Below are 27,200 nucleotides of genomic sequence, written 5' to 3' on the forward strand. Positions count from 1 at the left end.
TAAGCGCACCGTCTCCCCTGAGTTTTCTGTTTCCTGCGATTTCCCCTCCACTTCCCCGTGCCCCACGCCCGCCCCGCGGAAGAAAAAGACCCGCCACAGCGCCCGGCAGGGCACCGGCAGGCGGCGGAGCGAGCGCCAGGCGGGCGGGGCGCGGGGAGCCGCCCGCGGGGCCCCGCCGTCCTCCCGGGCTCCCGGGCCGCGCAGCGGCGCCTGCGGGACATCTCGGCGTAGCTGCGGGACATCTCAGCGTAGCGGGCGGCTTGTCGGGCAAATCCCTCCCGTTCGGGCACGGCCCGTCGTGTGACGTGGGCCGTTGCTGGGCAGATGAGGCCAACACAGGTTGCAAGGAGAGGCGGGGTTTAGAGGAGTAAATGTGGCCCCGCCAAGCCAGGAGCAACGCCCGGGTGGGGGGTGGGGCAGACAGGACGCGTTCTTGTGGTGGCTGAGGATTAGGGAGACCGTTGAACCTGGAGGGGCCCTAGGAGGGACCGCGTCGAAAGATTCAGACGGTCCCCTCTCTTGGCGCCCCTTCCCCGCCCGCTGCGGGCTTATCCTGTCGCGGTTGCCCCAGCACCTGTTCTCAGGGCTCAGTGGCCCTCGTACTCCTTCCCGCCAATGCTTTCATGAAACGATGCTCACACGAACGCCCCCACCCCCACGTGAAACTGCTCCCAGCGCCGGCCGACCCGCGGCTTCCTGGTTGAGATGGTCCGACCCTCCCCGCTCCTTGACTGGTTCCAGAGGACGCCCTGCCTCAATGTCTCTCTGTAAACCACCGCCAAGGGGCCTTTCCAAAGCGCACCCCCTTTTCCATCCATTCTTCCGACAGTTCATTGCCCAGCGTTTCCCCGACTCCGTAAGGCAGAGGAGCTGGTCCCCACTCATTGTGACACTCCTGGTTCGGACACCCACCGTCCTTTTCTTGGAACGGGCAGGGGGACGTGGAAAAAGTCTGGTTCCCTCCCCCTTGGGCCGTGGCTTTCGCTTTCACTTCCCTCTCCGGGAGCCGGCGGCCCTGCGGTGGCTCGGCGGTCATGGCGCTACTGGACGTGTGCGGAGCCCCCCGAGGGCGAGGGCGGCGGCCGGACTGGGCTTTTCCCGGTGCGGGGAGCAGGCCTGGCTCGGGCCCGGGACACTACAGCTTCTCCGTGCGGTCTCCGGAGCTCGCCCTCCCCCGCGGAATGCAGGTCGGGGGATGGGGAGGCTGGAGGAGGGTCCGTCTGAGATGCTGAGAGGCAGGGGGCGGAGGGACGCGGCGGGGCCAGCCCTAGTCCAGGGGGGCCGACCCTGAGAAGAGCCCACGTGGGGGTGGCCGGAGTTAGGAAGTGCTGGTTAGGGCGAAAAGCTAGGGGCCGGTGGGGGCCGTGGGAAGAGGAGAGAGCTTTCCTGCCCTGTCTCCACCACGCAAACCAGGGAGCCTTTTCCTGGGGTTGTCGTACGGTACAGGGGCGTGTAGAGCTGCAAAACCCACGAACTTCGGCAGCTGCCTTCCCTTAGCAACTCACTGTTGCGTGACAGAACAAGCCACTTGGTCTAGGTCTCCAGCCCCTCTTCTGTAAAACGAGGATGCTGTTAATAAGACGTGTTTTGCTTTGCCGGAATGACCTGTGCGTGGAGAAAACCCGGAAAGTCGCTATTACAATTTTCTGTAATGGTAATGTTTGTTTTCTTTCATTTCTATTGTGCTGGACAATGGAGAAGGCTGGTGTCCCCACCTCTTCTTTCTCCCAAGCCGCGTCCTCCGAGAACTTGGTTGTTCAGTGTTCCATTTACTATGGTTGGAGAATTTCTGCTCATCTCCTTAGCTGGAATATTCTTGAAACCCTTTCCTGGAGCCTCGTGCTACAGAAGTTTTTATTGTCCTTTCTCTACCTCTTCTCACTCACCAGCCCACTGAATTCTTCCAGTCCCTGAGTGGGGACAGAGAGAGGAACATTCGGATTGAGATGGCCCACGGCACCACCACCCTGGCCTTCAAGTTCCAGCATGGGGTGATTGTGGCCGTGGACTCTCGGGCCTCGGCTGGGAATTACATCGGTGAGTGTGGGCTCCAGCAGGCAGCGTGGCAGGGGGCCTGCTCTCCGTAGGAGCCCAACTCTGCACCGATGCTGAAGGGGATATTGATTTAGGGCACTCAGGGAGAACTGTGCTTCATCCCTTCTCTGACAAAACTCCATCTTTTCCCAGCCACCTTACTGGTGAACAAGGTGATTGAGATTAACCCCTACCTGCTCGGCACCATGTCTGGCTGTGCGGCAGACTGCCAGTACTGGGAGCGCCTGCTGGCCAAGGAGTGCAGGTGCGTCAGGGCTCTCATCTCCTTTCTTAACCAAGTGGCAGCGTCCTGCCTCTCCGTGGCCACCGTTGCTCACCCTTGCCCCAGGGGACCCATCTTGGTGCTAAGATTGTATTTCACAAAACAGCCTTTTGGAGATAAATACCTTCTCCCAAATCTTAGATAATTTGTCGATTTAGCCCTGACCCCACCAATCCGGGTGGGACAGTGTCATTTACTAGGCTTTCTTTATGTATTTTATTTATTTATTTATTTATTTTTTTAAGACTAGTCAAGTGCAGTAGTGAGGAGGGGGGAAAGTAGTAGAACAAGGAGTTCAATCTGTAACTGACTATGAACAATCACGTGAGATAACTCACTACCTTCGGACCAGCCTCTTTATGTATTTTAAATACGTTATATTCAAAATCTTTCTCCAATCTTTAGATCCTACAAAATAATTCCTTATCTCTTCAGTCATTTCCTGTGCCATCCAGCGGGAGGAGCTAACCTCCTCCGGCCCCTCTAATTCTCCCGCCTTCGTCATGTCCTCACCCAGGCTGTACTATCTGCGCAATGGGGAGCGCATCTCTGTGTCCGCAGCCTCCAAGCTGCTCTCCAACATGATGTGCCAGTACCGCGGCCTGGGCCTCTCCATGGGCAGTATGATCTGTGGCTGGGACAAGAAGGTGGGTACTCCCCACCCCATGCTCCCCACGGCGGTGCGATGTTCCCTGTTGCACGCCTCCCTCCCTCCCCTGCAAGACACGCAGCACATAGAGCACTGGGTTACAGGACTGTTCCAGTACAGCCCTGGGCTATTTCTTTGTTCAGATATCGTATGTATTTTGTAAGTTCGCCTCTTTTGTTAAAATAGTTGACTTCAAACTTGTTTTCTTATTGATTTCTAAAGCTATATGATTTTACCAACATGCTATCCTAATTCAAATGTCCCTGTGGTAATATTCATTCTTATGTCCACTTTTTATGACTCACACTTTAACCTTGTTAAATTGAACTCCCTCTTCAATTTCAATCTGGAAGCTTCTTTTATCTTATAGGGTCCTGGACTCTACTATGTGAATGAATATGGGACTCGGCTGTCAGGAAACATGTTCTCCACTGGTAGTGGGAACTCTTATGCCTACGGAGTCATGGACAGTGGCTATCGGCCCAATCTGAGCCCTAAAGAGGCCTATGACCTTGGCCGCAGGGCCATTGTTCATGCTACCCACAGAGACAGCTATTCTGGAGGCGTTGTCAATAGTAAGAGACCACCACCACCACCACCCCTGCGATGGGTCAGGGAGGGTCACTTAAGGTTGGAGATTCAGGGGAGGCAGAATGGCAGGGAGGAGGTTTTCCGAGTCAGCAGGGCATTGAAGTCCCAGTAATGTGTTTTAAGCATGTGTGTGTGTGTATTGTTGGCACCATTGACATAATCCCATTAGCAGGAGCTCACTGCGCTGAAAGGTGACTCCATGCTCTTTCTCACTCGTCTGCAGTGTACCACATGAAGGAAGACGGCTGGGTGAAAGTGGAAAGTACAGACGTCAGTGACCTGCTGCACCAGTACCGGGAGGCCAATCAGTAAAGGTGGTGGCGGCTGGGCAGACCTCCTCTGGGAGGGACTGGTGACCCAGGGACCTCTGCCTGAGTAGCCTCCCGGAGAACAGAGGCCTGACCTGGGCCAGAGGGAGAGAACAGGCTCCTTAGCCAGTGGGGGCCGCAGGAGTTCATCTTCTCTGTGTTTTCTACTTCAAGGAGCATTTCTCCCAAGGAAACTTCTGGGTGCCCCTCTAAGTACAATAAAGAAAAACGGTTATACTTGTCTCTGTGTTGTGGCTGAGTGGTGTGGGGCTGTGGTTGTTGGGGGAGGGGACAGGACATCAAGAGGGGCTTTCCTGGAGAAGGGGGCCCCTACCCAAGAAATGGGGCCTCGCCAAGTATTTCTTCCTGGGTTTCCCTTCTACACTCATCTCCGCAGGACTCAGGAAGGCTGACCGTTGTTGTCTGAGGACACTTATTCGCAGTTTCATTCGGGTTAGGGCCCTTTCCACAGAGGCACACCTGGAGACTCCTGTGTGGTCCATCGTAAGGGCTTGGTGACCGGGACTAGGGCACCTAGAACAACTGTTTTTGACTCTACAGAGTGAGATGGAAAAGCTCCCCCTCGCTGGGTGTGGAATGGTAGGCACCACGCCCTTCACCCAAGTAACGCTTCAGAGGTATTGCATACGGAATGCACAGAGAGACGGTAGGGGTCCAGCTTCACCGCGCGTGCTGGATAGTGAGATGACAGGACGATGACTGAAGCAAGTGGAGACAAGGAGGGCTCCATAAAGTGAGGAGTACGAGGGAAAGCACAGCCCGAGGCTGGGAGAGAGAGGCAGACGTCATGAGATTGTCCGAACCTGCTGGATCTATGGACCGGGTCACCTCCCAGAGAAGAGTTCACGCAAAGGCTTGAACGTAGAAGCGGCCGAGCATGGAGCTTTCTTCATTAGGGAGAGAGCCTTAAAGTCCCACAATGGACAGGGTTGGGAAAATTTTAATAATTCCTTACTTCCAATCCCCCCACCACTATTTCAAACTTCAAGTGACTCATCATAGTTACTCCAATAACATATCAAGAGGGTGGTTTGGAATCCACGTGATCCTCCCTTTGGGATTTTTTTGGGGGGTGGGGGTTGGGAGGTAGTTTGGACCTGAAGAGTTGTTTCTGGAATAAACAAATCTTCATGCTCTGTAGGTGGGCTCCGGGTGAGGCCTGGGCCCTTGAAACCTGATTACTGTTCTAATCCGGGTTCAGGCAGACCGAGCCTCACCGGGTACCCGGCACCTCCTCTGTGCTGGGGGTGCTGCCGCATCATCGGGAGCACACGCGTGGGGGCTGCCGAGCGTGCGCCTCTCCCGCGCTCGGTGAGGACGCGCGAGGACACAGGCACGGCCTGCGAGGGGCGAGGGGCGAACGCTGGAGCAGGAAGCGCCTGCGGCCTGGCCAGGGCGGCTGCCTGTTTGTCGCTGGGGGTCTGGCTGTGATGTCACCCCAGACCCTCAAACTGGAGCCTGCACGGGGAAGGGCACTTCTTGAAACAGGTTCAGAGCTCCAGGTGGCAGTTTTGAGAAAACCCATTGCTTCTCCACTTACAAATCATCTCAGTCCCTGAAACAGCTTTATGTCACGTAATGACAATTAAAACTGTCCGCAGTTTTGCGTCGCCGAGGACCGCTGCCTGGGCAGCAGGAGCCCGCGCGGGGACCGTGGGCGGCCCGGGAAGCGAAAGCGAAAGCGAAAGCGGCGGAGCCCGGCGGCCGCGCCCGCGAGCCGGGCGGCAGAGGGGCGCGCCGGCGACCGCGAGCGGCTGCGTTTCGGAGCTCGGTCCTCCGCGCTTGGCCGAGAGCGCCCGGGGGCCGACGCGGCCGGTGAGCTCGCGCGCATGGGGACCCGTGCGCCCGCCGGGACCCGGCCCAGCACGCCGGCCCGCGCCCCGCGTCCTCGGGCGCCCGGGCTGCAGGGCGGCTCCGCTCTCGGGGGCTCGGCGGCGGCAGGCGTGGGTCGGAGGGAGGTCGGGGCTGTTTGGTATTGTGTAAGTGTGAGGCTGCCGACGGTCACGCTGCCCGGCTCCCTGGGACGGGCGGAAAGCCGTCTGTCGCCGGACGGCTGTGCTGATCGCCACGCGGCACCCAGGGGGCTTTCGGGGTGGGGAGGACCGAAGGAGAAGCCGATGGCCCGTGACGGGGGTGGCGGACAGGTGGAGGGCGGGAACCAGGATTGGGACTCCACCCCTCACCTCTCAACTTCTACCCACAGGCGGCGCCATGTGGCTCCGGGACCCGAGACCCTGGGCCTGCCTGCTGCTGGGGGACGGGGCCTTGCTCTGGTCGCTTCGGGGGCCCCTGGGGGCTCTGCTTCCCCAGGGCCTTCCAGGACTGTGGCTGGAGGGCACCCTGAGACTTGGAGGGCTGTGGGGGCTGCTGAAGGTGGGGGGGCAGCTGGGACTGGTGGGGACCTTGCTGCCCCCGCTCTGCCTGGCGACCCCCCTGTTTCTCTCCCTGAGGGCGCTGGTGGCCGGGGCCGTGAGCGCACCCCCAGTCAGAGTGGCTTCCGCCCCCTGGAGCTGGCTGCTGGCGGGCTATGGGGCTGCGGGGCTCAGCGGCGCGGTGTGGGCTGTGCTGAGCCCTCCCGGAGCCCGGGGCAGAGAGCAGGGCCAGGAGAAGAGCAAAGCCTTGATGTGGAGGCTGCTGCAGCTCTCCAGGCCAGACGTGCCCTTCCTCGCCGCGGCCTTCTTCTTCCTCACTCTTGCTGTTCTGGGTGAGTCTGGAGAAGACATGCAGTTGGGGGTGGGAGAAGGGCCTTGGCCCCAGCACACTCGCGGTTATCCTCCTTGCCTCTTTCAGGTGAGACGTTAATCCCTCACTATTCTGGTCGTGTGATTGACATCCTGGGCGGAGATTTCGACCCCGATGCCTTTGCCAGCGCCATCTTGTTCATGTGCCTTCTCTCCGCGGGGAGGTAGGTGATGGGCAGCGGGGCCCTTTGCTTTCTGGGCCTTCAGTTCCTGACTCCATTTCAGCCTGTTCATGTACAAAGCACAAAACAAACTAAAATGTGGTCTTCTCCATTCTGTTTCATCCATTCATTCATTTCTTCCTTCCTCCATATTTATCCAACATCTGAGTCCGTGTCCATTACCATGGGCCCGAGTATGAGCCATACGAAGGAGCTTAAGTGCCAAAGGGACCTGTCTCCGTGGCCTCTCAACCCTTCCGGCTCTGTGAGATTCCATTTCCCCTTTCCGCGCCCTCCCCCACCCCTGAGTCTGTCTGCACAGCGTCTCTCCAGCGCCGGCCTTGTGCCAGGGTGGGCCTGTTTCTCCCTCTTGGCTCCTCTGTCCTCACTCATCTTGCTGGGAGGCTTATTCCTTTCTCTCCAGCCTCTGCTCTCTTTTGCTCTTCTCTTGCTTTTGCCTCTTTTAGACATAGGAGTCTGCTCACTCAAAACAAACAAACAAACAAACAAACAAACAAACAAACAAAGTGCTTGGCAGGGCCAGACAAGGGAAGTGGATGAGGTGAGTGAGGCTCCTGGGGTGCAGAATTGAAGGAGGTGCCCACTCACCGTACCCCAATCCCAGCCCGCTTCATGCTGCCCCTTTTTGATGGCCAGAGTGCGTTGGGCATGCCCTCCGCAGCCAGCTCCTCCCGCGCCTCAGTCCATACTTGCTTCCGCTGACACCACACCACGCGCCGCGGCAACACATCAGTCGCCATGAATGCATGACGGTGGTCCAATACGGCCATAATACCAGGTTTTTACTGCGCCTTTTCTCTGTTTAGATACGTTTAGTGCACAAATTCCTACCATTGTTACTGCAGCCCGCCGTGGTCAGGACAGTGCCATGCCCCCGGGTTTGCAGCCCAGGAGCAACGGGCTGAGCCCTGCGGCCTGGGCGTGCGGGGCGCTATGCCGCCCGGGTCTGCGTGAGTGCCGGGGACGTTCGCACCACGGGGAAACCATCTAAGGACATTTCTCAGAATGTGTCCCTGTTGTTAAGTGACACATGGCTGTACTGAAATGTGAACTTCTTATTGATCAATCCACTGCTTTTGTTTAAAAGTCAGTCCCCAATTACCTTTTGTTTCTCTGTAACCTTTGGCATTAGTATAATCTCTTATTATTGCCCTGTTTCTGCAGTTTGCTTTCATGCACTCCTTTCCACTTCCGGATCCACTCTGCCTCCTTTGGAGAACTTTTCTCCTCTGGGCCATCAAATATGATCTTTCCTGGTGACTTAGTTCTTTGATCTTGAAAAACAGTTTTCCTATGGAGCTAACTCAGTTCGTCTGTGCAGGAGGTTCCCAGGTCCATATTGCCATGCCGGGCCCTGGTCTTGTACACCTAGTCGCCTCCTTGACCCTCCCGTCGGATCGCCCTGTCTCGCCCCACACTCCACAGACCCAGGACTCCAAATGCTTCACACACTCTCCTGGCTTCTTGAAAGTGGCACCCCTCTTATCCGCATTCGTGAAGCCGTCAGTGTCCTGGGCTCCCTGCATCACCATCGTCTTCCTCACGTTCACAGCCCTGCTGTTTCTACCTTGCGGTGTCCCTGCCCGCCCGTCTCCCCATCCACACTGCCGTCATCAAAGTGCAAACCCTCAGCCTTCCACGTCTGACTCTCCCACAGCCGCCTCAGTATGGCGACTGAATTCCTATCAGAAGCCCATGTTTTGTGAAAAACATGCTTTTATTTCTTTTCCTTTAAGTTTATTGTGGAGATTTGGTTGGTCTAAGAGGAATTCTCCAACTTTGGGGATGAAGGATGGGGACAGCATGACTCTGGGGTCCTGGAGAATGGGGTCCGGGAGTTCACGGCTGTAGTTCCCAGGCCCATGTGTCCTTGCCCACGAGGAGGGGCTCCGGGTGGGGAGGAAGGAGACCAAGACAGAGGGCACGCCGAGGGCAACACTGAGGAAGGCCAGGGCAGAAGCAAGCCCGGGCTGTTTCCACGTGTCTTTCACTTCTGTCGTTGCCTCCCTGCGCCCAGCACACACTGGCACCCCGCGCATACTCATGAGTTTGCGCATGTTGGGACTTTGTTCCCGTGTCCGCTCAGCTCACTGCGTCTCCCCGTTTTTCTGCCCCGTTTATTCCTATGCCTCCTCCCGCCCTCCTCCCCTCCCGGTCTCTGGTTTCTTTGTCCTTTGCCTCTCCTGGCCCCTGCGCTGTCCCTGCCTTTGCCTTTCCCTTCACTGCGGGCCCCTTGCTCTTCCTGCCTCTCCTCTCCCCTCACCCTGCCACCCGCTCCTCCTACCCACAGCTCGCTGTCCGCAGGCTGCCGCGGAGGCTCCTTCGTCTACACCATGTCCAGAATCAACTTGCGGGTCCGAGAGCAGGTTTTCTCCTCCCTGCTGCGCCAGGACCTCGGTTTCTTCCAGGAGACCAAGACAGGTGAGGCCTGGGGTCCGGGCCTGGGATTCCCTGGGACATTCCTTGCCCCTCGGCGCCCCTCCACCCGCGCCCCTCCTGCCTTCATCCCTGTGGCAGGCCTGGGCTGCCTTTCTGCCTTTGGGGCCGGGTGGAGGGGCAGCCTCCTCCAGCCTTCTCTCTGCAGGCGAGGGGGGGTTTAGGGGAGGGGCCTGTGTCAAGGGGACAGTCAGGAGGGCGTTTCGGGGGTCTCTGCAGAACGCATGTTTTCCTCACCTGCTCTGTCCTCCCCAGGGGAGCTGAACTCACGGCTGAGCTCAGACACCACGCTGATGAGCGGCTGGCTTCCTTACAATGCCAACGTGCTCCTGCGAAGCCTGGTGAAGGTGGTGGGGCTGTATGCCTTCATGCTCAGCATATCGCCTCGCCTCACCCTCCTCTCTCTGCTCGACGTGCCCCTCACCATAGCAGCCGAGAAGGTGTACAATGCCCGCCACCAGGTACATGTGGATGTTAGGGAACCCTGAGGGGGGAATAAAACTTAGAGGTGAGGGGGAGTCCACATTTGTAGCTAGAGGATCCCCTAGAGAAAGATGTTCTCTTCTCAGCCCTAAGGCTGGGAGGTGTATTGTCGTGTATCCCATGTTCTGTGTGTCATCTTCCATCAGCGGGGCTTGGAGTCCAGAAGGTCCATGACCCCCTAGGACTGTAAGCAAAATGTATGTGTGCAAGAGAGGATGGGGCATTTTTCTGGGGAAATGATAACTTTCCAGCAGCTTCTCAAAGGAGTCTTTATATCCCCTCCTCATGAAAGATTAAAAATGATACCTTGGAAGGTTCTAGGTAGAGAGGTTTTCGCTTTAAAATCAGCAGAAGGAATTTGGATGGGGTTCAGGGAAAGTAGGGCGTGTAGTGAGGAGTGCTGAGCCTGTCAGGACCACCTTCTCTGTTCCTCTTTGACTGTGGTGGAACTTCCTTTACCTAACATTTGCCATTTTGACCATGTTAGTTGTATAGTTCCATGGCATTAAGTGCACTCACGTTATTGGGCATCTATTGTTACCATCCACGTCCAGAACTTTTTTCATCTTCCTAGAATAAACCTCTGACCTATTAAATAGTAACTCCCCCACTCCCCAGCCCTGGCAGCCACCATTGTATTTCTGCCTCTGAATTTGATGACTCCAGGTACCACATATAGACCTAAGTAGAATCGTACAGATTTGTCTTTTTGTGAGTGACTTATTGTCTTAGTGATGTCTTTAAGTTTGGTCTATGTTGTAGCAAGTGTTAGAATCTTCTTCCTTTTAAGGCTGCACAATGTTCCCCTGTGTGTGTAGCATGTTTAGCTTATCTTGTCATGCATTGATGGACATTGGAGTTGTTCCCACCATTTGGCTATTACAAATAATACTGCTATGAACATGAGTGTATAAGTGTCTGCTCAGGGCCCTGCTTTCAAGTTTTTCAGGTTTGTATCCAGAAGAGGAATTGCTGGATCATATGGTAATTCTATCTTTAATTTTTTTTTTTTTTTTTTGAGACAGAGTCTTGCTCTTGTTGTCTGGGCCAGAGTGCCGTGGTGTCATCATAGCTCACTGCAACCTCACACTCCTGGGCTCAAGTGATCCTCCTAACTTAGCATCCTGGCTTATTGGGACTACAGGTGTGCAATCACACCTGGCTAAGTTTTGTATTTTTAATACAGACAGGGTCTCACTCTTGCTCAGGCTGATCTCTAACACCTGAGCACGATCAATTGTCCTACCTCAGCCTCCCAGAGTGCTAGGATCTCAGGCATGAGCCACCTCTCCTGGCCTATTTTTAATGTTTTGAGGAGTTACCTTACGGTTTTCCATAGCAGCTGCACCACTGTACATTTCTTCACCAGCAGTGCATGAGGTTTTTAATTTCCTCACATCCTTGCAAACACTTACCATTTTCTGTTGTTGTCATTTTTAAAGTATAGCTATTGTAATGCTTTTTATTTGCATTTCTCTAATGATTAATGATGTTAAGCATTGTTTCATCTGCTTATTGGCCATTTTTGTATCTTTGGAGGAATGTCTTTCCAAGTCCTTTGCCCTTTTTAAAATTGGGTTTTGTGTTGTTGAGTTGTAGGAGTTCTTTATGTATTTTGGATAGTAATCCCTTAGCAGCCATATGATTGGCAGGTATTTTCTTACATTTCATGGTTGCCTTTTAACTCTGTTGATAGAGTTCTTTGATACACAGAAGTTTTCATTGATGAAGTCTGATTTATCTTTTATTTACTTATTTATTTTTGTTGCCTGTGCTTTTGGTGTTATATCCAAGAAATCATTGAGAAATCTAGTGTCAGAAAGCTTTTCTCCTACATTTTTCTAAGAGTTTTATAGTTTTAGCTCTTATGTTTAGATCTTTGATCTGTTTTGAATTACATATCCATCTTTCTTAACTATCTGTGGCTCCTTCTTCCTCATCTACGTAAGGGGTAGTTAGTTCTTCTAACTTCCTCATCCAGACATAGGGGGCAGAAGAATGACATCAAATGAAAGGTAAAAAAAGTAGCATGTATCTCCTACACCGCCTGACACTGAAAGCTCAGCAATATCTTGTTCCCTGGGTCCTTTACTCTTCTTTTTTCTGGACAGAAAGGCAAGGAAGAGGGAAAGAGAACAGCTGGGTATTTTAGGTCGACTGGGAGCATCCAGGGCTGGACCGAGACGCGGGGCGGCGCGCTTCTGCTGCATCAAGCTGGGTGTTCGCTGCCCTTTTCCAGGCGGTGCTTCGGGAGATCCAGGACGCAGTGGCCCGGGCGGGGCAGGTGGTGCGGGAGGCTGTGGGAGGGCTGCAGACCGTGCGCAGCTTCGGGGCGGAGGAGCACGAGGTCTGTCGCTATAAGGAGGCCCTGGAACGATGCCGGCGGCTGTGGTGGCGGCGGGACCTGGAGCGAGCCGTGTACCTGCTCTTGCGGAGGGTGAGCGGCTGAGTAGCGGGGAGGGTCGGGAAGGGATGGGAGCCCACGCTGGTTCCGGGGTCCCTTGAGCTCAGGCTCACAGGGGCAGGGAGGGGAAAGCATGGGAAGGCCTTTCTTGGCCCCATCTCTTCCTTCTCCCTCCCAGGTGCTGGGCCTGGGCGTGCAGGTGCTGATGCTGAGCTGCGGGCTGCGGCAGATCCTGGCCGGGGAGCTCACCCAGGGCCGGCTGCTCTCCTTCCTGCTCTACCAGGCCGACGTGGGCAGCTACATGCATGTGAGTGAGCAGCCCGTGCCTGCCCTGCCCCTTCGCTTCTCTCTCTGGCTTTCTGGGCCGCGGGCTTTGTTTGTTCTCCTTAACAAAACAAAACAAAAACACCACAATAATGTTGTCATGGAGAATTTCAAACTTATGCCAAAAAAAGACAAAATAATATTATGAACCCACACATACCCATCACCTGCTTTAACAAGTGTCTTGTTTGGGCTGTAACCCCACTGCCCCCGCCCTTGCTATGTTGAGGCAAGTCCAAGGTATTATATCATTTCATCTGTAAATAGTTCAGTGTGTAGCTCTAAGAGTATAAACATCTTTTAAAGTGTATAACAACAAAGGTATTATCACACTAAAGAACTAACAATAATTCATAAAATTTGTTAAATACAGTCAGTGGTCAAATTTCCACTTGTGTTATAGATGTAAAATGTGTCCATGTGTGTATCTGTGTGTGTCCCTGTGTGTGTTCATGTGTGTCCGTGTGTGTCTGTGTGTATATCCGTGTGTGTCTGTGTGTGTATCCATGTGTGTGTCCGTGTGTGTCCGTGTGTGTGTCCGTGTGTGTGCGCAAGTGTAAATCAGCATTCAAATGAGGTCCACACATTGTGATTGGTAGATATGTCCTTTAAGTATCTATTGATCTATCTGTCTAAAATGTCCCCTTTGCAGTTCAGTTTTCAAAGAAATGGGTTGTTTGTCCTGTTGAGTTTCTTACGGTTTGGATTTTGTGTATTCAACCCCTGTGGTATCATTTTAATATGTTCTGCTGCCTCTGTATTTCCTGTCAGTTTGTACATAAACCTAGAAGCTTGTAGGATTCAAGTTTTTTCTGTTTCTGACAAGACTCCCTCCGGGTGGTGGGTGGTATGTTCTTCCTCCAGGAGGTGACGGTGCCTGGTCTCTGTCTGTGGTGCATCAGCCATGGGGCACAGGCCCCGAGCCACCAAACGTGCAGGGCTGCAAATGGTGGCGCTGTCACTCCTTTACGCGCTAGCTGGGACGGGTCTGTGAAGGGAGACCTCCCATCAACTACTCCGTGGCTACCCGTGGCACAGCTCGATTAGGAACGGCAGAATAAGCATTTAGTTCTCAAAAATAGTTACTTCATCCAGGACTTTATTTAAAAACTTTGCTAGATATTTTGTAAGCGTCTTTTGTGTGTGGAGAGCCGCGCGAGGCACTCGGGAGGCTGCGACGAGGAGGTGGGCACCCGCCTGCTGTTCGGGGCTCCCGCAGGCCCGAGCCGGGCGGGCTGCGCACGCAGCCGCTGCGGGGTCTGGGGGCGGAGGCCCCGCTGCTCGCTGGGAGAATGGCCTTCGCGTCCTTCCTGCTGCAGATGGGAACACTGGGGTGTTGGTGCCGCTTTATAATCCCAGTCAAATTGCACATTTAAGGGTTGAGAGTCTGTGGATAGGGGGAGGAGGGTGGCTGTGGGCGGCGTGTGTGTGGAGTTGGGACTTGGCTCCGGGGGAGGTGAGTGTGCTTGGCTGCCCTCCCCTTCCCGTTTTCCAGGCGCTGGTGTACATGTGCGGCGATATGCTGAGCAACGTGGGGGCTGCCGAGAAGGTCTTTTCCTACCTGGACCGACAGCCAAACCTGCCCTCACCTGGGGAACTGGCCCCCAGCACTCTGCGGGGGCTTGTGGAATTCCAGGATGTCTCCTTTGCATATCCCAATCGCCCTGACCAGCCTGTGCTCAAGGTGCCCGGAAGAGGCCATGGGGAGGGACCCTGGACCCCTTGCTTGCTGCCGCTGTGTGTGAGCAGGCATCACAGCCTGCAGAGCATTTGAGAAGCTGGCCTTGCCTCCGCCAAGACGAGATAGGGAGGGGTCCTGAGGGAGAAGAGGTGGCCCCAACTCTTCCCCGTTTCCAGGGTCTGACGTTCACCCTCCGTCCTGGCGAGGTGACAGTGCTGGTGGGACCCAATGGATCTGGGAAGAGCACAGTGGCTGCCCTGCTGCAGAATCTGTACCAGCCCACCGGGGGACAGGTGCTGCTGGACGGGAAGCCCGTCTGGCAGTACGAGCACCACTACCTGCACAGCCAGGTGGGTGGGGGCACAGGGCGTATGCAGAGACAGGGTAGGAGATCCAGGGGAAGGAGCACCAGGGCCCAGTCGAGGGAGGCAGGCGAGGAGGAAAGCAGGGTCCCTGCCATGGGGTTTACACACGGTCCTCTGCTCGTGTCACCTGTGCACAGGTGGTTTCGGTTGGGCAGGAGCCTGTGTTGTTTTCGGGTTCCGTGAGGGACAACATTGCTTACGGGCTGCAGAGCTGTGAGGATGACAAGGTGACAGCTGCTGCCCAGGCCGCCCACGCTTATGACTTCATACAGAAAATGGAGCATGGAATGGATACAGGTATCTTCTGCAAACTGTAAGGCTGCCCTTCAGCAAAGAGAGAAAATGGAACTGACTCTTGGTGGTGAGGGCTGTGACCTTTCCTCTCCTCCCACCTGCCCTCCCGGCACACCAGCAACCCTTCAGCCTGCCCCCGGCAGTCTCGGTCCCCAGAGCAGTGCGGGCAGCGGCTCCTCCAGGAGGGCAGCCCGGCCGCCCCGCCCCCGCCCCTCCCGCGCGTCCTAGTGGAAACGCCCGCACTCCCGTCCTTCCTGGTGGGGGAGAGTCGGGTGGCCCCTGTGTCTGAGGAAGGGCATTTCTCTGACTTCCTCAGACGTAGGGGAGAAAGGGAGCCAGCTGGCTGCGGGGCAGAAACAGCGACTGGCCATTGCCCGGGCCCTTGTGCGGGACCCGCAGGTCCTGGTCCTGGATGAGGCCACCAGCGCCTTGGACGCGCAGTGTGAGCAGGCGGTGAGTGCGCGGGGCAGGCGGCGGGGTGGGGGCACGGTGGGGACACGGGGGGGGGGGGGACCAGCCTGCGCAGAATGGGGCGGGCAGGACGGATGCCCACTAGTGCGCGGAGGGCCTGTGCCTTCTTGGGGTTGGGGGTGGCTGGGGAAGCGTGGTGTGGGGACAGCCCCGCTTGCCCCGGGCGCCCTGTCGGTCCTCCGGCTGCAGCCGTGTGGCGGGGAGTGAAGGGCAGTGCGGGCCGTCGTCTACCACCCTTTCCCCTTTCCTGCCTTCTCTTGTCCCCACGCCTTCTTTGCCCTAAGTCACAAGACATGGTGCCCAGCTGGGATGTGGTGTCCACGCCACGCTTACCTTTCTGAGGCACCGCGACCCTCCCCCGCAGCTGCAGGACTGGCATTCCCGCGGGGACCGCACGGTGCTGGTGATCGCGCACAGGCCGCAGGTGCTCCGGCGCCCCCACCAGGTCCTGGTGCTCCGCGGCGGCGAGCTGCGGGGGCGCGCCCAGCCCGGCGAGGGGCAGGACGCCTATTCCCGCCTGGTGCGCGGGTGGCTGGAGGACGACTGCGGCCCCAAGGACCCCGGGCCTTCCCAGGGCCATCTCCAGGACCCGGAGCAGCTCCTGCTTTGAGTCTCCCCGGGGGTTGTCCTGGGCTGGAGGCATGGTGGAGATTCGGACTACGCAGTGCTTTTGGCAGGGTGGAGCGGGTGGGGTGGGTGCTGTTTGTGCCCAGGAACCTTATTTCCTGGGTGCGTGAGCTGTGCCTGGTGCTGAGTAGTGGTCTGTGCATAATAAAGATATTTAAAATATTGTCCTTATTATATAAACAGTTCATATGGAAAATTTAGACTGTAGAGAAAAGTACAAAGAAGAAAAGAAAAACTACCCATTGTTTTCCTCCCAAAGAGAGCTGTAGTTACTACTTTGCTGGCTGATCTACCAGTCGTTTAACTCTGCTTCATGGTACAAATTAACCAATATGACATAAATATTCATGAGGTTGCCTTTCTGTGTCCTTGCCCATTCTCACCAGTGTCTGATATTTGGGGGAAGCTAGGGTGTGGAGGGACAGACAGCAGTGCCCTGATAAAAAGTGTTAATAATAACATGATAATGGCTACCGTTTATAGACTTTTAATATGAGGAACTAAGCTAAGCATGTTTCTCATATTATCAGTTTTAATCCTTATCTCCAACCGTATAAGGTCAGTTATTATTATCCCCAATTTACAGATGAGGAAACTGAGGCTCAAAGAGATTAAAGGACTTTCCCAAGATTACACAGTGGTGGAGTTGGAGTTTGAATGCAGGCCTGACCCCAGAGTGCACACTCTCAACCAATTAACTATAGTGCATCTTTTGTCCGTAATCTCCAATCCCTAATCAGATCACGCAAAGCTCTGTTGCTTCCAGCTCCGAATAGCTCTGAGTGGATGATCTTCTCTAGTCCCATGGTTAGAGCCTTCATTCGTAGTCTTAGATGATCTCATCTGCAGAGAAGTTTCTCTGCCATTAGTTCCCCTCCTCCAGCCATCCTTCATGAAGTCATTTTTCCTTCTAAGGCACATGGGACAATGCCACTTCCATAAGATCCTTCAGGTGCTCTTATCCCCTCCTGCCGAGATCCTTTTCAGAGCACACAGGGTCTTCCGCCGATCTGTGTCACCCTTTCCTGTTGCGTTCAGCCCCAGCTGCAACAAACCTGCCCTCCCCAGTGCCCGTGTGGCTTTGCATACGGTGTTTTCTTACCCATCCCCTGCTCCACCCTGTGCTGGTTTCTGAGTTCTTAACTCAGACGTAACTCGGGGTTCGGGTCTTCCAGGAAGCCGTCCTCACCTCCTCCGTCTGAGAAAGTGCTCTTGCCATGTGCTTCTGTCACTCCTGGGCCCTGCCCTCCTCTGTCCTTACACTAGACCGACACACCTAGGGGGATTCATAGTAGACAATAAATAAAAAGTCTGTTGAATAAATGAAGAAATGTCTCCGCTGTCCTCATTCTCCATCCTCCCTGCCTGTTCTCACCACTGAAAGCCCAACGTTGCACATGCCGCTGGTGCTGGGAGGTACTTACCTTGGACGGCTCCTCTTCTAGGAAACAGAAACTTTCACATTCCTAGAAACAGCAGGTACTTTCCACGGTTAGCAGTGAATTCACCAGAACTGGTTTGGAGTTTTCTGCTTGGCAGCTGTTGGGAGCAGGGTGGGGCGAGGGTGGGGAGATTCTCATGCAGACCTGCCTTTGCTTCCTTCTGGGCCTGCTCTGCTCTCCCCCCCCCTCCAAAACTCCACAGAGGGTAAAATAGGCATTTGGAGAGAGAGGAGAAGGCTGGTCTGATTCCTTTGCCTCCCCACAAAATGTCCTTTCTGTTTACAAAGTGGGAAATAATTCCTGCATCTCCCGACCTTGTCGAAGCTGAAGCCCTCATGGAAGAGGATGGTCTGTGAAAAGTCTGATATCCGCAGTACCCATAGGTCATAGCACTTTAAACTTGGAAGCACCTGAAAAGTTATGTAGCAGCCAAACCTTACCTTACAGATAGAGAAACTGCCCTGAAATCACACAGCTAAGTGGGCTAGAGCTGGGAGGAAAACTTAGGTATCTTGATGGGCCCCACAGGAGGGTGTAGTAGACCTTACGGTCTCAAGATATCCCTAGAATTTCTTGTCCCAGGGGAAACTCAGATAAGCCTCATGTCAGGGACATAGAAACTGTTCCCTGACAGTCAGAGTGTCAACCCAAACTCCTACAAGTGTCATCCTGTCGCGCCCGCCTCGCCAGCAAGGAAGACGCGGCAACTGGAGTTCTTCTGACCATGCTTTAATGGGGTTCCCTTTAGACTTACATGATGCGGAAGACCCAGCCCGGCAGCGCGCAGGCCACTATATACCCCAGAAGTACAACCCCTAAGCTGCGATAGGCCGCTCAACTGTCGAGCCCCCAAAGCATTAGCCCATATCAGGACCCTTTGTTTGCATTCTCGCGCCACAGGGCAACCGACAATTGTGCCTGCGCTGAACTTGTTAGCTGCTCTAGGCAAAGCCGGAAACAGGCGCCAACTTGTAATGGCGTTGACACCGAGCCCCACATCTCCCCCTGTTTTATTAATTTAATGAGAGCTGAGCAACCGTTCAGCACCATCTTTCGACCGTGCGATCAAGGTTGCAGAGCCTCACTTTCACCAGCAACCACCTATCCTCGTGCAATGAGCACAACTCGGAGGTGTGCAAAGGCTGGCTGTGGGATAGGAGACATGCCTTATTTGGTGCAATGGGAGAGACCCCTCAGAGTACAAAGGCCATGTCTGCTAAAATACCTGGGGGTAGGAGCGGGTGCAACCCAAAACTAGGCTAACCTTTTAGCATGGTCAACCACACCTGTGCAGACTGTCTCAGTTCAAGCGCAGCAAATGTCTGTGCCAATACCACATGGTCCGTGGCTGCAAGACCGAAACAAAGTCATAGAGCTAGGAGCTTCAACAGGAACAGGAATGTATCTAGGCAAGCAAGTAACAATGGCAGAAGGGTGAGACATGGCATTCCAACACAATGTATAATTGCACGTATTAGAGGAACAGTTCACATGTGTACCAGAGGGTTTTTCCGTGGATACCACCCAGATAAACGGGGGCCAAACACAGACAGGTGTAGGGGCAAAGGTCGAGTTTCGCCCTCCCGCAATCACCCTCACAGAACCTTCAAAAGAGTCGCTAAGATTCCATGCGAAACTAGCATTCCCTGCCATACCCCCAGCCACCAATGGACAGGGGGGCCAAGTCTGTGCAGCTTCCGTTAACCCCACACAAAACACAAAGTCCCCTTCAAGGAGAAGGATCTATTTCCCTCCAGTTTACTACTCCGCGTGTCCAACGGCATGTACGCAGTGCCCAAGGAAACATTAGTAGAAGAGAAGCGAGGGAAAATTGGTGAGTTATGTGTCACAGGCATCGGCAGGGGAGGCACTGACAGGATCTTTTAGCGTGGCTCCGCTGCCGTCCTCGCGATCATCCATGCTGTCGTCAGGAGGAGTAGCCACTGGGTCCCCATGCTGCTCTGGAGGCTGCTGCACCGTTCTGGTCAGCCGCGTGGGCACCCAGATGGGATTGTCCTGGTCCTGTGGAAAAATACAAATAGCTCCCCTGGATCTCATTAACACTGGATCCGGGCCTTTCCATAGGTTAGACAACACATCTTTCCACTTCACTAATTCTTTCTGTGGCGGAGCAGGCGTGACATGCCTGTCTGCTGCCGAATGTCCCTTGACATCTAAATTTAAAAAATTTAAAGTAAAGAGAGCAAAGGAGAGGCATCCTTTGGGTGATAGCCCTAGCTGTAGGGCATCTCCCCCTTTTTGTTTTTGTAAGTACATTTTGAGCGTGCCGTGAGCACGTTCCACGATGCCTTGTGCTTGAGGGTTGTAGGGAAGACCGGTACGGTGCTCCACACCCAAGCGAGTGCAAAACTGCTGAAAAGATTTTGAGGTATAAGCCGGGCCATTATCTGTCTTAATAACCCGGGGCTTGCCCCAGGCTGCCCAAGCTTCTAGGCAGTGAATGATAACGTAACTTGCCTTTTCTCCAGCCAGAGGCGTGGCATGAAGGACGCCTGAGCACGTGTCAACAGACACGTGAACATACTGAAGCTTTCCAAAGGATGGGACATGAGTTACATCCATTTGCCACATATGTAGAGGACGCAAACCCCTAGGATTTACGCCTGTATGAACAACAGTGCGATAAGGAGCACAATTTGGACATTGCAGTACAATCTCACGAGCATCTGCACGTGTGATGTTGAACTTAAGTCGTAAGGTTTCAGCTGGCACATGATAAAGTTTATGAAAGTCTATGGCGGCGGCGTGGCCATCAGACACCCAGAGGGCGCGAGTGGCGCGATCTGCCATAGCATTTCCCGCAGCCATAGGTCCAGGTAACAAGGAATGAGCTCTGATATGCTGAATGGAAAATGGGTTTTTCCTATTTTGAATAGTATTCCTAATTTCTGTAAATACAGAAAAGACAGTACTCTTGGCAAGAATGTGAAAGGAGTTCTCTAACTGTTTAACTGCGTTGACCACATAAAAGGAGTCTGAGATGATGTTGATAGGTTCAGTGATGGTACTGAGAACCAGACCGACTACGGCACACTCTACTAGCTGAGGAGAAGAATAGTTAAACTGTTTGGTATACACCTTGTCCTGAATGACATAGCTCCCAATACCTGTCTTAGAGCCATCGGTATACACATTCAAGGCATCAACCAAAGGTAACAGTGAAGTTACTCTTGGGAAAATAAGCTTGTTCCTCATTGCAAACTGCAACAAGGCATGTTTGGGATAATGGTTGTCAATGCTCCCTGGGAAGGTGCATCTCAATATGGCCCATGCATCAAGATTGGCACATAAGGTGTTCACCTGATTGGCAGTATATGGACAAATCAGGCTATCAGGGTGACGCCCAAGAGTAAGCTGCTCTTGCACTAGCTTATGGGCCGCGAGTAACTTTTCAGAGGGTAAGGGCCACTGGGGCACCCACACTGGCTCCTCTGTATTCCAGGGTATGGGCAGAGGATCCCCAGCGGCGAGTGGCCCCCAAGAAAAACCCAGCCCTTCCCAAGGCGGGGCATGCGGAGGTGGGCGGTACCGCTCACAACCTGCTGCTTCCTGAAAAACCGGTTCCTCTTTCTTTTCTAGTTCCTCCCCCGCCTCCTCCCCTGAACTTGAGGAAGTAAGAGAAGAGGAAGAAGAGGAATCATCCTCAGAAATATTTAATTTCTTAAATTCTGACAGAAAAAGGCTATCTCCTCTGTCTTCTGTCCTGTCCTTTCCTTTGTTATTTTTATTCCTGGTACTTTTACATTTCTTTCTCTCCCTTTTCTTCTTTCTCTCCCTTTTCTTTTCTCTCCCTTTTCTTCTTTCTCTCCCTTTGCAGGTCGGGCTGCGCTTTCCCTCCCTGCATTTTCCTTTTTTGAGCTCTATATTCCTTTTTTCCACCTTTTACCGTGGTACCTCCCTTACTGCTTCTCTCTGAGCTTGCTTCTTGCAAGTCACTCAGTGCACTTTGGCTAGCTGCTACGCGCGGGCCTGAAGTCTCATCATACAGGCATTTCATGATAATAGGCCACAAAAAGGGCCGCAGCAGAATATTACCCATTTTTTGGAAGCAGGGGAGTTTTGGCCGTCCCACACGTCAGTTCTGAACTCACCTCTGTCGAGGTCGTCTCCGCTGGTGCTTCAAAGTTGCACGAGGTCCCGGGTTTCGGCACCACTTGTCGCGCCCGCCTCGCCAGCAAGGAAGACGCGGCAACCGGAGTTCTTCTGACAGCGCTTTAATGGGGTTCCCTTTAGACTTACATGATGTGGAAGACCCAGCCCGGCAGCGCGCAGGCCACTATATACCCCAGAAGTACAACCCCTAAGCTGCGATAGGCCGCTCAACTGTCGAGCCACCAAAGCATTAGCCCATATCAGGACCCTTTGTTTGCATTCTCGCGCCACAGGGCAACCGACAATTGTGCCTGCGCTGAACTTGTTAGCTGCTCTAGGCAAAGCCGGAAACAGGCGCCAACTTGTAATGGCGTTGACACCGCGCCCCACATCATCCGTGTGGTAACTACAGATACTAGTTAGTACTCCTGGTTTACCCCAGAGTTCTTTTCATTCACTTCTCCTACCCCATCTCCATTTGATATCCTTGCCCTATAATTTCCCCACCTTCTTGTCACTTACCTTCAGTGTCTTTCCCCATCAGCCCTGTCTTACTTTTTCTACAGGAGGAGCTGAATGGAGAGGGGAAACTTAGGAAACTCATTTCTTTGGACCCCAAAAGAACCCATCTGCCCTGCCCCATAGGGAAACGACATTGAATTCCAAGTCCTTTGTGCCCCTGCCTAGTGGCACAGCCACCTGGCATCCACATGGCAGTTGTGAATCAAGAGGAGGAAATGTGGAGTTGTCAGAATTTTGAGGTGGGGAAAGACAAGGGGATAAGGAACAGTCTTCCTTGTGTGCCAGCGCTGAGAGTGAGCCAGAGGCGAGCCTGTTGAGGCTGATGCCATCTAGTGGTCCTAGGAAATACCAGGTTTAAAGCTAGAGTTTTATGGAATCTAACAAATTACAATAATTCTAATAAAAATAATCATTCCCTGGGTGCTTACTATGTGCTATTTCTGCACTAAGTTCCTGACGTATACTTTTCACTTTATTGTCAAGATAATCCTATGTGGGAGGTATTACTATTCCAATTCTAAGAATGAGAAAATGGTGTTTTAGAAACATTTACTAACTTGCCTGGTTCACACAGCAAGGAAAAGTGGACTTTGCCCAAATTTACAACAAAACTCCTCAAAAAAGTAGCTTATACTTCTTGATTTCACTTATTTTCCTACTATTCTCTTTTTTTTTTTTTGCATTCTTTTTTTTTTTTAATTATTTTTTTTATTTTGGCATATTATGGGGGTACAGATTTTAAGGTTTCAATAAATGCCCATTTCCCCCCCTCCCCCCAAAAGTCTGAGTCTCCATCATGACCATCCCCCAGATGGTGCACATCTCACTCACTATGTATGTATATACCCGCCCCCCTCCCCCCTCCCACCTGCCCAATACCCTATTACTGTAGCACCTATGTGTCCACTTAGGTGCTACTCAGTTAATACCAGTTTGCTGGAGAATATATTTGGTGCTTGTTTTTCCATTCTTGGGATACTTCACTTAGTAGTATAGGTTCCAGCTCTAACCAGGAAAATATAAGGTGTGCTATATCACCATTGTTTCTTAGAGCTGAATAGTACTCCATGGTGTACATATACCACATTTTATTAATCCATTCTTTGATTGATGGGCACTTGGGCTGTTTCCACAGCCTTGCAATTATGAATTGTGCTGCTATAAACATTCGAGTGCAGGTGTCTTTTTTGTAGAGTGTCACTGGATCATTTGGGTAGATGCCCAGCAATGGGATTGCTGGATCAAATGGTAGATTCACTTGTATCGCTTTAAGGTATCTCCATATTGCTTTCCACAGAGGTTGAACTAGTTTGCAGTCCCATACTATTCTCTTTTTTAAAGGTAGAGTTTATTTAAGTAGGCAATATATCAAAGTGGTTTTGTGAAGCCTCAGGCTAATTGCTTTCTTTTAGTTTATGTATATTGCTTGTTTTTAGGAAGTTGGGTTGAGCAGGCCTATCGCAGTAAATTTTTGGGATGAAACAAAAGGGCAAGCGCATAAGGGGCCAACCAATCAATGTAAAGGTCAAGCACGTGGGCACAAGGGATCAATCAATGTAAAGGTCAATTGCGTGGACTGGTTATGTACCTGGGGTATAAAGGGCTCCGTCCCACAGTGCTTGGGGTCTTTGTCCCAATAGAGGCCGCCGTGTCGGTGCTCTGGGACTTGGACCCTAGCTCGAGCTAGTCAATAAAACTCCTCTGATGATTTCAGCCTCAGTGACCCCGTCTCTTTGTTCTGTGGTCCTACGGTCTCCCGCTCTAACATTTGGGGTCGTCCGGGATCTCGCAGACCTCTGAACAAAATTCAGGACTGAGGGAGGAGTGACTAGAGACTAGGTTTTCTGGAGTAGCCCAGTAGTCAGGGCCGACAAGGGACCTAGGCGGACACGCTGGTGGGTCGTGGGTTGGGGTTGGAAGGAGACGTCTTCTGACCCCGGGAAATCCCTAGGGCTGACCTAGGAGCTGGAGGCTCGGTCAGAAGGGAGTCGGGGACGAAGTCCGGACTAGGTTGGTAATTGTTTGTGTCTTTCATGTTTATCTGTGTCGTTTGGAGTCCCTGGTTGAATGTTTGTGTAGTCCTCTGTCATTAATAATCCTTTTTTTTCTTTTCCCCCTTGAATGGCTCGTAAGAACCAATCACAGGGAAGCTAAACAGGATCTGACAGAGGCCAAGTGCTGCTGCCCATTTTGTGAGGAGCAGCAGCAGCGGGCAGCAGGGGAAAGAGAGACTGCCAGTGACACCCTCGACAGCAGCGCCTAATCAGACGAACTAATTTTACTTGTTTTATTAGATCTTCCAGGTGTACTTCCTGTCCCTCCCCTCCGCAAGCATGGGACAGACCCAGTCAACACCCTTGTCCATCTTGGTAGGCCATTTTAAGGATGTGAGGGCAAGGACACATAGCGTTTCCCGGGAGGTAAAGAAAGGAAAGTTCATCACCCTTTTCGAGGCAGAGTGGCCGACCTTTGGGATGGGATGGCCACGGGAAGGGTCATTCGACACCTCGCTCATTGAAAAGGTACAGGAGGGGCGAAAGCCACAACCCACTGGATTACCCCCCGCAGGGCCACCCCCTGTCCTGCCGGATTCCAATCATTCCAATCTCTATCCAGACCTTATAGCTTTGGAGTGGAATTCGCCCCTGCCCTACAATCCTGATGCGGCTCCAGTGGCCCAGGGTGCTGCAGGTCTTCCGGTAGAGGGTGCGGGGCCTCCAGTAAAGGGCCCGGCCCAGGGCACCCGGCAGCGAACTGGTTGGACTCCAGATCCAGAGCCAGTAAAGGCGCTCCCTTTACGGGCGTGGGCCCCCCTGGGGCAGATGGAGAACAGGTGCATCAATACTGGCCCTTCTCCACTAGTGATCTCTACAATTGGAAATCCCAACATGCTAATTTTTCTGAAAATCTGAGGGATTTAATTCACCTTTTAGATTCTGCCCTTTTTACTCACCAGCCCACATGGGATAACTGCCAACAGTTGCTTAAGGTTCTTTTTACAACTGAGGAAAGAGAGAGAATCCAAGGAGAAGCACGGAAGCTGGTCCCAGGGGAAGACGGCAGACCCATCATCAACCCATGGGTCATCGACCAAACCTTCCCACTCGAACGACCGCCCTGGGACTACAATGAGGCTGACTATAATGAGCCAGACTCTGATGGCCGGTCTCCGGGCAGCGGCACGAAAGCCGACAAATTTGGCCAAGGTAGGAGATGGCCGCCAGGGGCCCAAGGAAAGTCCGGCAGCTTACCTAGAGAGAATTATGGAAGCCTTTCGGCAGTACACTCCGATAGATCCCAGCGTAGAAGAGAGTAAAGCGGCCGTCATGATGGCCTTTGTAAATCAGGCAGCCCCAGACATTAGGCGAAAGGTGCAAAGGATAGATAGGCTGTGCGAGAAAACTCTACAGGACTTGCTAGGAGTGGCAGAACGAGTATATAAAAACAGGGAAACGCCCGAAGAGAAGTTAGAGAGACTAAGATTGGAAGATAGAAAGTTTCAGGCGGGCGAGGCGCGCAGGGCGAACAAAGAAATGGCCAAGATCCTGCCAGCTGCTACGGGGGGGGGGTAAGGGGGGCGTCAGCTAGGGGCAAGAGGCAGAGAGGGATCCCGAAGAGGAAGGCTAGAGAAAGATCAATGCGTCAACTGCAAAGAGCATGGACATTGGGCTAGAAACTGTCCCAAGAAGATGGGGGACGGCACAGGCATGGATTCCCCGAAAAGGTCATGCTGATGGGACAGGTAGAGGATGAGTAGGGAGAATGAGGCTCGGTCCCCCTCCCCGAGCCCAGGGTAACTTTACAAGTAGAAGGGAGCCCAGTCAGTTTCCTGGTGGACATAAGGGCAGAATATTCGAGGGGGCAACTGGATCTAAGCCCTACCAGTGAACTACCTGGTGAAAGTCAGACTTGAGTTCAGGGCAAGTGAGTCATGCCTTCCTGGTCATTCCAGAATGCCCTACCCCGTTATTAGGAAGAGACAGACTCACGCAGGCGCTAGGACCTTGGAGGCGCCCAGCGGCGTACCTGTCCAAAACGCTAGATCAGGTAGCGGCAGGGTGGCCAGCATGCGGCATGCTTGCGAATCCTCGCGGCTGCTGCCTTACTGGTCAAAGACGCCGATAAGCTCACCCTGGGTCAGCATTTGCAGACTACCACCCCTCACGCCATAGAGGGGATCCTGAAGCAGCCGCCAGGACGATGGATTACAAATGCGAGGCTGACTCACTACCAGGGGCTTCTTGCATCGAGTTCCGGACTCCTGCCATCCTGAACCCGGCCACGCTCCTGCCGGATCCCGGGCCGGAAACGCCCGAGCGTAGCTGCCTCGAGATCCTGGCCGAGACCCAGCTGGCCCGGAAAGACCTAAAAGACCGCCCTCTCCCAAACAGCGACCTGACCGGTTCACCGACGGGAGCAGCTTCGTCCGGGACGGACACAGGTACGCGGGGCGGCCACAGTAGATGAGCAGGGCAAGCTTGTCAACACGCCTTCCACAGGGGACCTCGGCCCGGAAGGTGGAACTGGTGGCGTTGACGGAAGCCCTCCGCAGGGCCCAAGGAAAGAGGCTGACGGTACACACCGACAGTCACTATGCCTTTGGGACAGCACACATGCATGGGGCTCTCTATAAAGAGAGAATTTTCATCACGGCAGAGGGCAGAGAAACCAAACATAAGCCTGAAATACTTCAGCTGCTAGAAGCCATTTTGTTGCCAAAAGCGGTGGCAGTAGTCCACATTCCGGGACACCAGAAGGGGGACTCTCTTGAAGCCCGGGGCAACCGGGCTGCAGACGCTGAGGCAAAAAGGGCTGCGGGAGAACCAGCACTAACGATGTTCTATGTTTGAGCTTGCCACCTCCTGGGATGGGAAAGATGCCCCCCCAACCGGATTATTCCAGCACGGACATAAACTGGGCCAAAGAAAAACTGCAGGCTACACAGAGTAAGGACGGCTGGTTCCAAGATGGAGAGCATCGCCTAGTTCCTGAAGCCCTGGGGAACCACCTACCAGGACACTTGCACCAGACAACGCATCTCGGAAAAAAAAAAAACAAAGATGCTACAGCTGCTGGACACTGCACAGCTCAGATTCAAGTCACAAGGAAAGACAGCAGAAGACATTGTCCGGAACTGCCGTGTCTGCCAGGTCATGCAGCCAGGGAGGACCAGAGGGACCCATGCAGGTACCAGGGAGCAGGGGAGGCAACCAGGATTATTTTGGGAAA

At 53.6% G+C, this 27,200-nt stretch overlaps 2 protein-coding genes across 3 annotated transcripts; both read left to right on the forward strand.

Annotated features, from left to right (window-relative positions):
- The first annotated feature begins 959 nt into the window (after positions 1-959).
- Positions 960-4,106, forward strand: PSMB8 (proteasome 20S subunit beta 8). The gene is made up of 6 exons (XM_012791387.2): positions 960-1,187; positions 1,890-2,037; positions 2,188-2,299; positions 2,835-2,964; positions 3,337-3,541; positions 3,781-4,106. Exons 1-6 carry the CDS (start codon positions 1,035-1,037, stop codon positions 3,867-3,869), a joined length of 837 nt encoding a protein of 278 aa, XP_012646841.2. The 5' UTR covers positions 960-1,034; the 3' UTR covers positions 3,870-4,106.
- Positions 4,107-5,561: 1,455 nt separating this feature from the next.
- Positions 5,562-16,065, forward strand: TAP2 (transporter 2, ATP binding cassette subfamily B member). 2 transcript variants are annotated; one of them, XM_012791389.3, is made up of 12 exons: positions 5,562-5,701; positions 6,090-6,590; positions 6,677-6,791; positions 9,100-9,230; positions 9,501-9,706; positions 11,968-12,165; positions 12,311-12,439; positions 13,952-14,140; positions 14,314-14,487; positions 14,640-14,799; positions 15,113-15,249; positions 15,632-16,065. In XM_012791389.3, exons 2-12 carry the CDS (start codon positions 6,098-6,100, stop codon positions 15,875-15,877), a joined length of 2,178 nt encoding a protein of 725 aa, XP_012646843.2. In that variant the 5' UTR covers positions 5,562-5,701; positions 6,090-6,097; the 3' UTR covers positions 15,878-16,065. The 2 variants fall into 2 exon arrangements, with proteins under 2 accessions (XP_012646843.2, XP_075859559.1); XM_076003444.1 differs by lacking the exons at positions 11,968-12,165; positions 12,311-12,439.
- Positions 16,066-27,200: the final 11,135 nt, after the last annotated feature.

Source organism: Microcebus murinus, chromosome 5 (assembly GCF_040939455.1).
Source record: "Microcebus murinus isolate Inina chromosome 5, M.murinus_Inina_mat1.0, whole genome shotgun sequence".
Lineage (NCBI taxonomy): Eukaryota > Metazoa > Chordata > Mammalia > Primates > Cheirogaleidae > Microcebus > Microcebus murinus.

Bases quoted from the DNA above. Each gene is read 5' to 3' on its own strand.
- PSMB8 (XM_012791387.2), top strand. From the start codon at position 1,035: ATGGCGCTACTGGACGTGTGCGGAGCCCCCCGAGGGCGAGGGCGGCGG. The intron at 2,038-2,187 runs GTGAGTGTGGGC...ATCTTTTCCCAG, and splicing joins CTCGGCTGGGAATTACATCG to CCACCTTACTGGTGAACAAG. The intron at 2,965-3,336 runs GTGGGTACTCCC...TTTATCTTATAG, and splicing joins TCTGTGGCTGGGACAAGAAG to GGTCCTGGACTCTACTATGT.
- TAP2 (XM_012791389.3), top strand. From the start codon at position 6,098: ATGTGGCTCCGGGACCCGAGACCCTGGGCCTGCCTGCTGCTGGGGGAC. The intron at 12,166-12,310 runs GTGAGCGGCTGA...TCTCCCTCCCAG, and splicing joins TGTACCTGCTCTTGCGGAGG to GTGCTGGGCCTGGGCGTGCA. The intron at 15,250-15,631 runs GTGAGTGCGCGG...CCTCCCCCGCAG, and splicing joins ACGCGCAGTGTGAGCAGGCG to CTGCAGGACTGGCATTCCCG.